Source organism: Eulemur rufifrons, chromosome 2 (genome assembly GCF_041146395.1).
Source record: "Eulemur rufifrons isolate Redbay chromosome 2, OSU_ERuf_1, whole genome shotgun sequence".
NCBI classification, from domain to species: Eukaryota; Metazoa; Chordata; class Mammalia; order Primates; family Lemuridae; genus Eulemur; species Eulemur rufifrons.
The window spans coordinates 92,707,539-92,722,351 of record NC_090984.1 but is presented as its reverse complement, the minus strand read 5'-3'; the positions used below and the strand labels follow the sequence as shown (position 1 = coordinate 92,722,351).

General features: G+C 40.8%; 3 protein-coding genes across 5 annotated transcripts in view; 2 read left to right on the top strand and 1 right to left on the bottom strand.

Annotated features, from left to right (window-relative positions):
* The window catches only part of MTHFD1 (methylenetetrahydrofolate dehydrogenase, cyclohydrolase and formyltetrahydrofolate synthetase 1), a 60,814-nt gene extending 59,603 nt beyond the window's left edge, over nucleotides 1-1,211 (bottom strand). For both annotated transcript variants that reach the window (XM_069487433.1, XM_069487413.1), the window contains exon 1: nucleotides 1,024-1,211. In XM_069487433.1, coding sequence (XP_069343534.1) covers nucleotides 1,024-1,064 — 41 coding nt within the window. In that variant the 5' untranslated portion in view covers nucleotides 1,065-1,211. The remainder of the gene's footprint in view (nucleotides 1-1,023) is intronic.
* Nucleotides 1-14,813, top strand: part of ESR2 (estrogen receptor 2) — a 196,949-nt gene that overhangs the window by 57,022 nt on the left and 125,114 nt on the right. The gene's annotated exons all lie outside the window — the stretch shown is intronic.
* The window catches only part of LOC138395101 (coiled-coil domain-containing protein 170-like), a 62,207-nt gene that overhangs the window by 8,268 nt on the left and 39,126 nt on the right, over nucleotides 1-14,813 (top strand). For both annotated transcript variants that reach the window (XM_069487545.1, XM_069487556.1), the window contains exon 4: nucleotides 8,986-9,340. In XM_069487545.1, the coding sequence (XP_069343646.1) occupies nucleotides 9,203-9,340 (138 nt within the window). In that variant the 5' untranslated portion in view covers nucleotides 8,986-9,202. The remainder of the gene's footprint in view (nucleotides 1-8,985; nucleotides 9,341-14,813) is intronic.

Here is a 14,813-nt window from a genome sequence, read left to right as displayed (position 1 = left end):
TTCACCACCATCTAACTTATATCTAGTCATCTTTGACCACCATCTCCACATTCCAGGAAACAATCATTTTGCCCCAGGGTAGGTTTCACCACCAATAACTTTCTAATTTACTCAAAAACCTCCATTCATAAAGTTAGAAGTTACAAGACAATTACTGTTGCCAGCCAAAGCATTACTAAATAACTGGTGATGTCAAATGTCCCAAGATCATCCTCAGTAAGGTGACACAGAATATACCTTTCCCTCTTCCTTCTCTACCCTTATTTTTCCCCATCAGTCACCTTCTAACAAGCGGCTGGTGTTACTTCCTGGGAATAAATTTGGCAACCACACCCACTAATTAAGCAGACAGATGTCCCTTAAGGGTAGAACAGGCAGAGGTCAAGTGGAATGCAGAATATTGTCAGGACTCAGGAGCCAAACTAGAAAGTAACTCTAGGGCCAGGACAGAGAGATGGCCGTTACAGAAAAGCACACGATTGAAGAGAAAAGAAAAGTTTATTAGATTTCACTTAGCATAAAAGATTCTAGTGTATTGAAAAAGCGAAATAGGCTGGAAGGAGATCCTCTGTCACTAATCAGCATTGTAATCTTGTCAAGCCTTGTCACCTCACTAATCTCCATCTACTCACCTCCAAATTATAGGTGAGGGGAGTAGACTGGATTTCTAACTGTGGTGCTCCACACAGCCCCAACTATCCTTTCTCCCGGCAGAAAGTCACCAGCAGCTGAGCTTTCGGAAGCATAGTCATCACGGGACTTGTCCCTGAAGCACAGGAGCCAGCGGCCATAGCCACCAGGCAGTCAATCTGCAAACGCAGATTGTGCCTGGGGTCTCTTTCTTCAGCTGCAGGTCCTCAGGTATTACGGGCTCAGGACATTGTCCTCCCTTCCCGCCCAGCAGGCCTAATTCTTCCGCTACAAGTGTCCCTCCCGCAAAAAATGGGTCGGAGGACCTGCACACACTGCTCAGAGTCCTAGCCTGCAGCGCAGTACGCCTTAACAACAATGTCAGGTGCTTACGCGGAAACCACCTTCCCGTTCAGGACTGCCGCTGGCGCCATGGCCTTTATTAGTTCGCTGCCCACGATGGACACCACCAAAATCGAGGTTGCACTCCCTCCGCAGCCGCACGGGACAACTCAACCCACGTGTTCAGGGACTACTCAGCGAGATTATAGTACTGCGCCTGCGCACCCCCTGGACTGGGAGGTACGAGCGCGGCCAATAAACGCGATTCTCTTAATTAGCGAAAAGCGGAGGGTAGGGGGACTGCAGGACAGAAGATGAAGAAAATCGGTGATGACTGGCTGGAGGAATGATTGGCTGGTGGAAAGAACCGATCCAGAGCGCGCCTTTGTCACCCTGGAGAAGGGGCTGGACCTGACCCCAAACGCCGCCTCGATCCCAGCCAATCAGGAAGCGGAGCGGGGGGCGCCGCCGGGGCGGGGCGTTCTCGCGGGAGGACAGCTTCGCGGGCGCGGGAAGCGTGTCTCTTGAATCCGCCCAGTCGTCCGGGGCGCTTTGCGGGGACTGAGGATGCTGGGTTTCCCCGGAGGGTTTTGGGCGGGTCCCCGCGCGAAAGCGTGGCGGGGTGCTTAACTGGACTGTAGATGTTGAACCTGGAGAGTGTGGGGCGGCTTCCGACTTTTTCACACACCGGCGCCGCCAGGCTGGGGCAGGCCCGGTTGCTGATTCAGAGGGTCTGGGATGGCGCCCATAACTATGCTTTTAAAATCTCCTCAGGTGACTTTGGTGTTCAGCCAAGGCTGAAATGCAGCCCTCTGTTTTAGGGCCCGCTGAGCTGGAAGGGGTAGTCAGAGCTGGCTCCCTTGGTGTCTGGGTCATGCCGGGGTTTGCCAGGGCCCGGGGAGGGTCGTCAGCTTGGCAACTCTAGGTTTTGTCAGCTCCCCCTCAGGAGATCTGGGGTTGGAGAACGGACATGGGCCTTCCAAAAACTAGATGTCAGTTGACCATCAAGGGTGGACATTCATTCCCTCCCCAAAGGCGTCCTCGCTGGAAAAGAAATGTGGTTGGGCGGTTGCTTGAGGAGCTTGACGGGACAAAGGCAGCTGGGATGTTGTTGGTGAGGACGGTCGTCGGGCGAGTTCCCGAGTCCGAGGATTTGCTTGCTCTTCTCGAGGAGCCGGGCTGTGTTCTTACAGCGCTGGGGTTAAATTCATCCCTGTAGAGTTCTGAAGATGGTTGTTCAGGTGACTTGGGACCTGACCAGATATCTGGGTTTCTTTTATAAGCCGTGTCTTAGGGTAGCCTGTTTAAACTAATGGCAGAGCTCATCTGTTGCACTGATTTTAAATTTTAGGGCTTTTAGTATTTTTTCCGTATTCTTAAATTCTGAGGACATTTTACAGCAGTCCTATATATGAAATGAGAGAATCTCTTTTTTGTTTCATTAACAGTTTTTTAAGGTATAATGTGTATACCATAAATTCACCTATTTTAATTGTAGGATTCTATGATTTTTAGCGTATTTACAGAGTTGTGCGACCATCACTTTTTTTTTTTCTGGTAATTAACTTCTACTTTACCATTCTTAAACTTTATACAAGTGGACACGTTAAGGCACAAACTTAATAAATAATATAATGATATAATAGTATATTGGTATTATAAGGACCTTAGAACACATACTCTCGTATGGTACCTGAACAAGGGAAGTTAGAAGGAAAATTGAAACAAATGTTTCTGGTAAATTGCAGGTAGTGAATCTTTTGTGTGTTATAGTAGCAAATAGATAGTGACTGTTGCAGCTTTCTTATTTGTGGAGGAAGATGGCATAAACCCCGTTTTACAGGTAGAGAAATAGACTTTGAAGGATAGTTTGCCCAAAGATGCATAGCTGTGATTGGGATTGGCCCCAAACCTGATGCTTCATCTCTAAATCTATTGCCTTTGCCTTGTCAACAGGCTGGTTCAGCTATAATATCTATGTGTGAGTTGTACAGTTCATTCACTGGTTGAGCAAGTAATTACTGAGTGCCCACTGTGTGCCAGCAACACTGCTCTATACGCTAGAGATACCCTAGTGAACCAGCAAAATTTCTGCCCTCAGCTCACATTCTGTTGGGAGATGATGATCAAGTAAAGAAATACATGCTCTAATTTTAGAGATTGAGACATGCTATATTTTAAAAATAGGCAAGCTAACAGGATAGAGAGTGATGGTGGGAGGCAGGGAAATGCTGTTTCAAAAATGTAGTAAGAGGTTTCTAGGCATTTGACTTGAGCAAAACCTGAATAAAGAGAAAGTTGGAGTGTAAGAAAAAGAAAGCAAGGATTTGATTTCAGTAGCTGGAAAGATGGAATTGCCATTTACTGAGTTCAAATAAGGCAACACTGTGGAAGGACCAGGTTTTGGGGTTATGATTGTGAATTCAGTTTTAGATGTTTATAGATGTGTCTTAGACATCCACGTGGAAAGCTGGTATTTAAATCCATGAAATTGGTTGAGATCCTGCCAAGGGTATGAGTGTAGGTGGAAAGAGGACAAAGGACTGATACCTAGAACCCTTCAATATTTAGAGTACAGGCAGACAAGAGGAACCAGGAGGGAAGATTGAAAAGGAGATTACAGTGTGTTATGAAGAAAACCCCAAGAGTAGACTCTTAGAAGACAAGCGAAGAACGCGTTTCGTGGAAAAAGGGGTAATTCTGTCAGATGGCCAGATGCAGTGGCTCACGCCTGTAATCCTAACACTCTGGGAGGCAGACGCAGGAGAATCGCTCAAGGTCAGGAGTTGGAGACCAACCTGAGCAAGAGCGAGACCCCATCTTTACTAAAAAATAGAAAGAAGTTAACCGGACAACTAAAAATATATAGAAAAAATTAGTCGGACATGGTGGCACATGCCTGTAGTCCCAGCTACTTGAGAGGCTGAGGCAGGAGGATTGCTTGAGCCCAAGAGTTTGAGGTTGCTGTGAGCTAGGCTGACGCCATGGCATTCTAGCCTTGGCAACAGAGTGAGACTGTCTCAAGAAAAAAGAAAAATTCTGTCAGATGTTACAAATTGGTCAGATAATAGAAAGATTGAGAATTGACCTTTCCCAGAGAATAGAACATTAAAATTTTTTTTTTTTTTTTGAGACAGAGTCTTGCTCTGTTGCCCATGCCAGAGTGCTGTGGCATTAGCCTAGCTCACAGCAACCTCAAACTCCTGGGCTCAAGTGATCCTCCTGCCTCAGCCTCCCGAGTAGCTGGGACTACGGGCATGCGCCACCATGCCCGGCTAATTTTTTTTTTTTTTCTATATATATTTTAGCTGGCCAGATAATTTCTTTCTATTTTTAGTAGAGACGGGGGTCTTGCTCTTGCTCAGGCTGGTCTCGAACTCCTGACCTCGAGCGATCCACCCGCCTTGGCCTCTCAGAGTGCTAGGATTACAGGCGTGAGCCACTGCGCCTGGCCTAAAATATTTTTATTTAAATGCTTATAATGCCCCATAACAAGATAAAATAAAATAAAATAAAATAAAAAGTTAAAATAAATAAATAAATAAATGCTTATAATGGCAGTTGCTAAAAAAAAAAGTGTATCTTTTTTACAGAGCCTCCATTTTTACAAACTTTTTGAGGGATAATTTCATAATATCTATTAAAAATTCAAATATGTGCTTTCTTAGACCTTGTAATTCCACTTCTGGGAATTTATCTTGGAGTAATATTTACACATAAACAAGGATATGTATAAAAGTGTTCATCACAGCATTGATTTCAATAGTAAAAAACCAATAAAATCTCTATCAGGGTGGATGAAGTTGTTAAAGGACCAGTGGATATATATGTATAGATATGTAAGACAGCTTTCACACATTGTTAAATGACAAAGTCAGATTATATAATAAAGTATATAATATGATTTAATTTATGTTAATATATATGAAAAAAAGACCTTTGACTATACTATGAAAAGTTGCTTACTCATTTACTTCCCCATAACTGTCACATTAACCTATTTACACACTTATTACTATCTAAAATTATTTTATTTCTTTTAAACTTATTTACTATCCATCTTTTCCCACCAGAATGTAAGCTTTTTTTTTTTTTTTTTTTTTTTTTGAGACAGAGTCTCACTTTGTTGCCCGGGCTAGAGTGAGTGCCATGGCGTCAGCCTAGCTCACAGCAACCTCAAACTCTTGGGCTCAAGCGATCCTACTGCCTCAGCCTTCCGAGTAGCTGGGACTACAGGCATGCGCCACCATGCCCGGCTAATTTTTTCTATATATATTTTAGTTGTCCATATAATTTCTTTCTATTTTTAGTAGAGATGGGGTCTCGCTCTTGCTCAGGCTGGTCTTGAACTCCTGACCTTGAGCGATCCACCCGCCTTGGCCTCCCAGAGTGCTAGGATTACAGGCGTGAGCCACCGTGCCCGGCCTAGAATGTAAGCTTTATAAGAGATTTCCTGTCTTGGTCAGGCATGGTGGCTCATACCTGCAATCCTAGCACTCTGGGAGGCTGAGGCAGGAAGATTGCTTGAGCTTAGGAGTTTGAGACCAGCCTGAGCAAGAAAGAGCAAGACCTTGTTTCTACCAAAAATAGAAAAAATTACCCACGTGTGGCTCCTCTAGTCCCAGCTACTCAGGAGGCTGAGGCAGGAGGATCCCTTGAGCCCAGGAGTTTGAGGTTTTTGGTAAGCTATGATGACGCCACTGCACTCTATCTGGGGCAACAGAATGAGACTATGTCTCAAAAAAAAAAAAGATTTCCTGTCTTATTCATACTTATGTACCTGCTGCTTGGGAGTATAATTTTTAAAATCTTGTTTTAGAGGGAAAAGATACTATTTTTTATTCTCCTAGTTTAGTTATTATCTATTATTCTCATTCCTATGAGTATAACTTCATTTCTCTCTGCCTCATTTTTATAAATGAAGACAGTGGACAGTCATTCTCATCCCTAAGTTCACATTAGACTGACTTGTATGGCTTTCAAAAACAATACTTATGTTTAGGCTCCACCCTTAACCAGTTAAGTCAGGGTTTAGTATTCTTTGAAGATTAGAGATATCTGAAGGATATTTACAGTGAGTCTACCAAGAATACGTATTTGGGGCTGGGCCTGGTGGCACACACCTGTAATCCTAGTACTCTGGGAGGATGAGGTGGGAGGTTTGCTTGAGGTCAGGAGTTTGAGACTAGCCTGAGCAAGAGTGAGACCCCATCTCTACCAAAAATAGAAAAAATTAGCTGAACGTGGTGGGACACACCTATAGTCCCAGCTACTCAAGGGGCTGAGGCAGGAGGATTGCTTGAGCCCAGGAGTTTGAGGTTGCAGTGAGCTATGATGACACCACTGCACTCTTCCCAGGGTGACAGAGTGAGAGTCTGTCTCAAAAAAAAAAAAACAGAAAGACATATTTGGGACATATTTTCTCTGTTATAAAAGTATTCCTTAGAATTAGAATTCCAGGTTTTCACACAAAGCATCTTTTGCTTTAGGAGTAGTAGATGGAGTCATCATTTCCCCTTCTCTCAAAGTACTTCTCCATTGATGAGATATATGTATGTATTGGAGTACAAAAATTTGACCTATTCTAAGAATTTCACAAAAGAAAGGCTCAAAATATGATTTTCATATTTGCTGGAGTGTTCAGTTTTGGTAGGATCACTTTCTTAAGATTACTTAAGTTTACTAATGCTTGATGAAAATCACTTTGTGTTTTTAGTTCATTAATTAGGGAAATAAAGAGCTACAGGTCTTAACTCTATCACTTTAGGAGGTTCCTTTTTATTCCTTGGACCTCTGTGATGCGTTCACCTAGCAACAGCCTCTTTAATGTGCAAACATTCTACTGGCGAATTGCACAGGGCAGCCACTCATATTGGACAATACAGGTCTCTTCTGGGAATTGACCTTGGATTTGGAATTTTCTCTTGTACCTGATATGGTAAAAATGTATGCTTTTGACTTTCTACTAAATGTAGCATAGCATACTGTATCTCATGAGTGTGTAAAAAATAGAATAGTCACAGAATAATCATGTCATGGTGCTGTATTTTGTTTTTACTTTAGACTCCTAATATAGTACTATCATCATCTATATAAATTAACTTTGTACTAAGTTTTTTTTCTTTTTTTTTTTCCTGGTTCGGTTCTTTCATTGTTCAATCTATATTTTTTGTGCCTGGTATGGATCGATAAAGATAAAAGAGAAGTAAAGCCTGCTTTTAGGTACCTTTAATGTAGTAAAGAAGGTGAAATTTTTATATAATATAATATTTAATAGGATAACAGTCAAAAGAAAAGTATAGATCATATAAGAGTTAGGAGGAGAGATTATGCTCACCTTTCAGGCATCAAGGAAAGCTCCCTGGAGGAGATGGTACTTGAACTGATACTGAAGGATTTATATGTTCATCCTTCAGGGGATATATTTTGGCCCACAGAGTAGCTTGTTTCTTAAAGACAATATGAAACTCATTAAGTAAAGTTGTTTTTAATAGAGTACAAGATTCATAAAATGGTAAGGAAATAAAGATGAGATTCTCAAGAATTGTGTCTCCAGCATCATTCTCATTCTAGGACTGAGGAGTGGTTTATTCTCCCTTTTCATTCACCAAAACTTTAAGTTATTTGGTTTTCTTCTTTGGTTCTTAGGAACTGACCCAGTAATGATTTTAGGTATCAAATAATGAAAATGAGGAAAAGACTAGTCTCAATAGAGATATTTATACTTTAATAATTGCCTTTAGTACATCTAGAATGAATTTTTTTTTTTTTTTTTTTTTTTGAGACAGAGTCTTGCTCTTTTACCCTGGCTAGAGTACCATGGCGTCAGCCTAGCTAACAGCAACCTCAAACTCTCAAACTCCTGGGCTTCAGCAATCCTTCTGCCTCAGCCTCCCAAGTAGCTGGGACTACAGGCATGTGCCACCATGCCCAGCTAATTTTTTCTATATATTTTTAGTTGTCCAGATAATTTCTTTCTATTTTATAGTGGGAGCGGGATCTCGCTCTTGCTCAGTCTGGTCTCAAACTCCTGACCTAGAGCAATCCTCCCACCTCAGCCTCCCAGAGTGTTAGTATTACAGGCGTGAGCCACCGCTCTCGGCCTAGAATGAATGAATAGAGCAATTTCTTTCTTTTTTTTGAGCTTCCCCACAGCAGCATAATAGACGAATTTCAAAACAGATTTCAGGGTTTGTAAAGAAAGACAGGCCTTTATACTTTCTATTCCACATTCCTCAGATCACCTAATCCTGATTTTTTTCTCCTCTTATGAAAATTCCTCTCATTCTGGGACTGTTCGATTTTCTAGGAGTCACTACCCAGCAAAAGAAACATATCCAGTCACATACAGCCCCTCCATCACACAGTTTCTAAATGCCACTTTTTTTTTTTCAGAATACATTCTCTGATCTTAAAAAAAGAAATCTCTATTCTATTGCTTGATGGAACATGGACATTACTTTGGAAGATTCCTTTCCGAATTCCTTTTCATTTCACTTTAGAAAGGAAAGATAATATATAGAATTGAACTAGGTTGGGAAAATGGATTTAAAGAAGTAATGAAATTCTTGAGAAATTGAATTTATAAAAATTATAATGTGAAATTACATTTTATGTTCCTCTGGGGGCAGAAAGAACTATGAGCTATCACATGCTGCGTTATTAACTCATGTTTGACTTTTTATCTTTTGGCTGAATCTTGACAGATACAGTTAGCATTTCTGATTGATCAAGAAATTAAAGGCTGGGTGAGGTGGCTCATCCCTGTAATCCTAGCACTTTGGGAGGCTGAGGCAGGAGTTCGAGACCAGCCTGAGCAAGAGCGAGACCCCATCTCTACTAAAAAATAAAAAAATAAAAATAAATTTTAAAAAAATTGAAAATGAAGAAAATTTTCAAGTCAGGTATCTAAAGATAAGATTCACAAGTAGCATTTAAATATTGTATTATTATAAGTACATATATCTATATTCAACCAGTTACAGTCTAACCAATGTTTTCTTGCTTTCTTAGAAACCAGATCTGCTTTGTCTCCAAGCAACAAATTCAGCAGGCAGCTCCTTCTGAGATCTAGCTAAGCACTGGGAATCTGAAGTGAAAACTTCCCAAAGGCATTGCCGTTGGTGCTAAGCAGACCTCAGCATCTCTTCCTGACTGCCATGAAAACTCCCTTTGGCAGCACCTTGGGTCACCATTGCTAGATATATTTCATGCTTCTTGTATATCCAGCATGTCAGGCCCTTTCCAGGTTTTAAACCACTCAGATCCAGGAAGACTTGCTAATGGCCAAACCAATGGTCCCCATGAAGCTAAGCCACCAGAAGTCAGGCATCTATCAGCTCACACATCTCTGAAAAATAGCCCAGTGGTGAGTTGCATTCTGGCATTTATTTTTTCCCCATTCTCAGAAGGTGGGGGTCAAACAATCTCCTGTACAAACTGAGAGCTAGAAGAAAGGGAAAGTTCAGTTCTGTTTGCCCATTTGCCTATGTTAGCACCTTGTGTCTAGCTAGTGAATGATGCAAAAGATGAGATCCAATGTTCTCCCACCTCTTCTGATTCTTGGCTTGACTCTAGAACAGGGAACAGTGAAACAACTGAATCTAATGGAACCTCAAATGGATTTTATTTATTTTCGCCATTTTGGTGGTTCTGACATTTCACTGAGACCCACAATCCCAAAACAATATAAAAATGGGCTGTAAAGAACCTCTGAGTTAATTTAATCCAATCCCATCGTTTTTTAGATTAGCAAACTGAACACTAGAGAGGCCACAGTATTTTAGTGGCAGAACTAAGTAGTCTGACTTCTGTTATCTTTCTAGTGTACCATATACCTTGGTGTATGGCCTTGTTTTATTAGGACTAGACCCTAATGAGAATCTTTCTAGAAATTAATATCCTCTTCGATCAGATGATATCCCTTGCATTGATATTTTTAAGACCGCTAGAAAGATCCACCCAGTCTTTACTTTATAGCTCCTAGGAGATAAAGTCTGAGTTGGGTGTGAGGAGGAAGGATGGAGGATTAGAGGAATGTTTTATTTCCTCCCCCTGGTGGCTTTAAGTGAAAACAAGTCTAGTTCCTTTGCCAGGAAAGAAAATGTACTACTTCAAAAGTAAATGGTACTATATAAAAGGACTGTTTTTATCAATCTTTAGTGGTTGAACTCCTTTCAAGTATATAAATATTCATGAATCCCTCTAGGAATTTTAAAAATTATTTTGCCATTTTGCATGTAATATGATAAGAATACTATAAAAATACATATCAGTATATTATCAAATTATAAAGTTTATATTCATAAAGTAATTGTAATCTTATTTTTAACTTGTTATTTATGAAATTTATTTTAAATCAATCATAAAACAGCTTGAGTTCACAAGTAAATTTATTTATTTATTTTTTTTTTTTTTGAGACAGAGTCTCACTCTGTTGCCCAGGCTAGAGTGAGTGCCGTGGCATCAGCCTAGCTCACAGCAACCTCAAACTCCTGAGCTCAAGTGATCCTTCTGTCTCAGCCTCCCGAGTAGCTGGGACTACAGGCATGCGCCACCATGCCCGGCTAATTTTTTCTATATATATTTTTAGCTGTCCATATAATTTCTTTCTATTTTTAGTAGAGGTGGGGTCTCGCTCTTGCTCAGGCTGGTCTCGAACTCCTGAGCTCAAACGATCCGCCCACCTCGGCCTCCCAGAGTGCTAGGATTACAGGCGTGAGCCACCGCGCCCGGCCTCACAAGTAAATTTAAAAATTACATTTTTTGTTTTCTTTGGGACCAAGTATATATTAAAATATACATTGAATTCTATTAGGTTATTAAATATGAAATGTCTGATTTTCTTAAGTACTAAGTTTGATAGTCGATATCTCTGACATTTTGCTTTGACACTTCCTGTTTTATTTTCATTGTGAAGGTACATCCTCAGTCTTTCTTTTTTTTTTTTTTTTTTGAGACAGAGTCTCACTCTGTTGCCCAGGCTAGAGTGAGTGCCGTGGCGTCAGCCTAGCTCACAGCAACCTCAAACTCCTGAGCTCAAGCAATCCTCCTGTCTCAGCCTCCCAAGTAGCTGGGACTACAGGCATGCACCACCATGCCCGGCTAATTTTTTCTATATATATTTTTAGCTGTCCATATAATTTCTTTCTATTTTTAGTAGAGATGGGGTCTCGCTCTTGCTCAGGCTGGTCTCGAACTCCTGAGCTCAAACGATCCGCCCACCTCGGCCTCCCAGAGTGCTAGGATTACAGGCGTGAGCCACCGCGCCCGGCCATCCTCAGTCTTTCAAATGCATCTTTTGGCTTGTGATTATCTTTCAATTTTTTTTTAGAGCAATTTTGGTGAAAACATGGATAAGTCAAAAACTTGTGTTATTTTTTAATATAAGTTCTGTCTTGGAACCAATGCAGTGCAGACAGCTTGAAATATCAAAGAAGTGTTTGGGAAGGATGTGGCTAATGAACACACAGGACGTTGATGGTTTCAGAAGTTCTGTTCTGGTGATTTTAATCTTGAAAATGAACCACATGGTCAACCTGAGACCAAGGTGGATAATGATGAACTGAAAGCTGTAGTGGAAGCAAATCCATCTCAACGTACACGTGAATTAGCCGCAAGGTTTGATGTTACTATTCCAACAATATTGGACCATTTGAAACAAATAGACAAGGTAAAGAATCTGGATAGATGGGTTCCACATGAATTAAACAAGCATCAGAAGAGAAATTTTCTTGAAGGTTGCCTTTGCTGTCATGACATAAAGACGAACCATTTCTACACCATATTGTTACATGTGATGAAAAATAGATTCTTTTTGACAATCTCAAGTGTTCGGCACAATGGTTGGGTAAAGATGAAGTGCCAAAACACAGTCCAAAACCAAATTTTCATCAAAAAAAAGCTAATGGTGTCTGTTTGGTAGTCCATCACTGGTATTATCCACTACAGTTTCATCAAACCTGTTCAATCAATGACAGCGGATGTCTACCGCAACCAATTGGATGAAATGATGAGGATACTTGCAATTAAGCAGTTGAGGTCAGTCAACAGAGACAACACTCGACCACGTGTCGCACAAACAACACTGCTCAAACTACAGAAGCTGTACTTGGAAACTCTCTGTCATCTACCATATTCACCACACCTTGCACCAACTGACTACCACTTCTTTGAAGGAAAAACATTCAACTCTCAACAAGTTGTGGAAAATGCCTTTCAAGATTTCATCACCACTTGCTGTCCAGGCTTCTTCATTGCTGGCATAAACAAACTACTGTGAAAATGGCAAAGCTGTGTCGATAGTTTAGGCGCATACTTTGATTAATTGTACTGCTTCTTGGGGGGTGGGGAGAAAAGAAAAAAATTGTACTGTTTCTTGTTTGAGATATAATAAACTACACTTTTGATCTGAAATAGGACATTTCATATTTATATACAGTCATGCCTCAAGTATCCACAGCAGACTGGTTTCTGTTACCCCCAAGATACCAAAATCCATGGATGTTCTAGTCCTTTATATAAAATGGTATAGAATTTGCATATAGCCTATGTCCATTCTCCCATATACTTTATTATACTTATTTATTTATTTATATTTTTTAGAGACAGGGTCTCTATCACCCAGGCTAGAGTGCAGTGGCCTGATCATAGCTCACTGTAACCTCAAACTCCTGGGCTCAAGCAATCTTCCCACCTCAGCCTCCTAAGTAGCTAGGACCACAGGCCCATGGAACCATGCCTGGCTAATTTAAAACAAAGAAAAATTTTTTTTTGTAAAGATGGGGTCTCGCTATGTTGCCTAGACTGGTCTTGAACTCCTGGCCTCAAGCAATCTTCCGGCGTAGACTCCTGAAGCACTGGATTACAGGTGTGAGCCACCTCGCCCAGCTTCCCATATACTTGAAATCATCTATAGCTTACTTATGATACCTAATACAATGTAAACGCTATACAAGTAGTTTTACTATTTTTTATTTGTATTATTTTTTATTGTTAATTTTTACTTTTTCAAGATATTTTCCATCTGTAGTTGATTGAATCCACAGATGCTGAACTCATGGATATGGAAGACCAACTGTATGTATTTGAATATATACCTCTTTTAAAAGTAGTTATGTGTATAGGTTTATTTTTTAAAATATGCCACACATAGAAAAGGGCTATAAAATGTATAAACACAGAGTAGATAATAAAACAAATATAATATCTATAAACTCACCACCCAACTTCATAGAACAGGACCAGTAACTTAGAAGTTTCCTCTGTGCCCCTTCCTGATTGAATCCCTTTCCTCTCACCTCAAATTCAAAATAGTATATATTTTGAATTTTTTTGTATGCCAATTATTCTCATGCTTCACTTTCTACTTTTATCACCCATATGTATATCCATCCCTAATCAATATTGTTTAATTTTATCTGTTTTAACAGTTTATATGAATAGAATTAAACTTTTTATCCTTTTGTGACTTGATTCTTTAGTGAGATTTGTGTTGATGTATGTATAATTATTCAATAATTTCCATAATTTTGTAGTATTCCTGTATGACTATACCGTAAGTTATTTACCCATAAACTCTTAACATGTGGGTTTTTTTTTTCCTTTCTGAGTAATGTTGATAATCTTTGCTTTAAGTAGAAAGTTTAGTACATGTACAGTTATTTATAATACTGATTATTTGGATTTATTTCTTCTTCTTTTCTTCAATGAGATAGGGGTCTCACTATGATCCATGTGCCTTAGCCTCCCACGTAGCTGGGATTACAGGTGCACACCACTGTACTTGGCTTGGATATTTCTATCAGCATAACATGTTCATCCTATTTGTCCCATTTCCACGCCCCCTCCCCACCTTTTTTTTTTTTTTGAGACAGAGTCTTGCTTTGTTGCCCGGGCTAGAGTGCCATGGCGTCAGCCTAGCTCACAGCAACTTCAAACTCCTGGGCTCAAGCGATCCTCCTGCCTCAGCCTCCCTCCCAAGTAGCTGGGACTACAGGTGCATGCCACTGCCCCTGGCTAAGTTTTCTAATTTTAGTAGGGATGAGGTCTCGCTCTTGCTCAAGCTGATCTCCAACTCCTGAGCTCAAGGGATCCTCCCACCTCGGCCTCCCAGAGTGCTAGGATTACAGGTGTGAGCCATCGTGCCCGGCCTGTAAGTTCATTTTCTTTCTAAGTGAAGTGCATCCTTTAGAATTTTTTTAAGTGAGGGTTTATTAGTGATAAACTCAATTTTTATTTGTCTAAAATGTTTTTATTCTACTCTTAATATATGTTTTTAAGCGACAGGGTCTTGCTCTATTGCCCAGGCTGGAGTGGAGTGCAGTGGTGTGATCATAGCTTACTGTAACCTTGAACTCCTGTGCTCAAGTGATCCTCTTGCCTCAGCCTCCAGAGTAGCTAGGACTAGAGACATGCACCACCATGCCTGGCTAATTTTTAAATTTTTTTTTTAGAGAGGGGGGTCTTGCTATGTTGCCTAGGCTGGTCTCAAACTCCTGGACTCAAGCAATCCTCCCACCTCAGCCTCCCAAAGTGCTGGGATTACAGATATGAGCCACAATTCCTGGCCCCCCCTCCCCTTTTTTTAAACTTTTTTTTACATATGGGATCTCACTCTTTCACCCAGGCTGGAGTGCAGTGGTGCAATCATAGCTTACTGCAGCCTTGAACTCCTGGGCTCAAGCCATCTCCCTGCCTCCTGGGGAGCTGGGACTACAGGCACTCACCACCATACCCAGCTAATTTTTTAATTTTTTTGTAGAGACAGGGTCTTGCTTTATTGCCCAGGCTGGAGTGGAGTGCAGTGGTGTGATCATAGCTTACTGTAACCTTGAACTCCT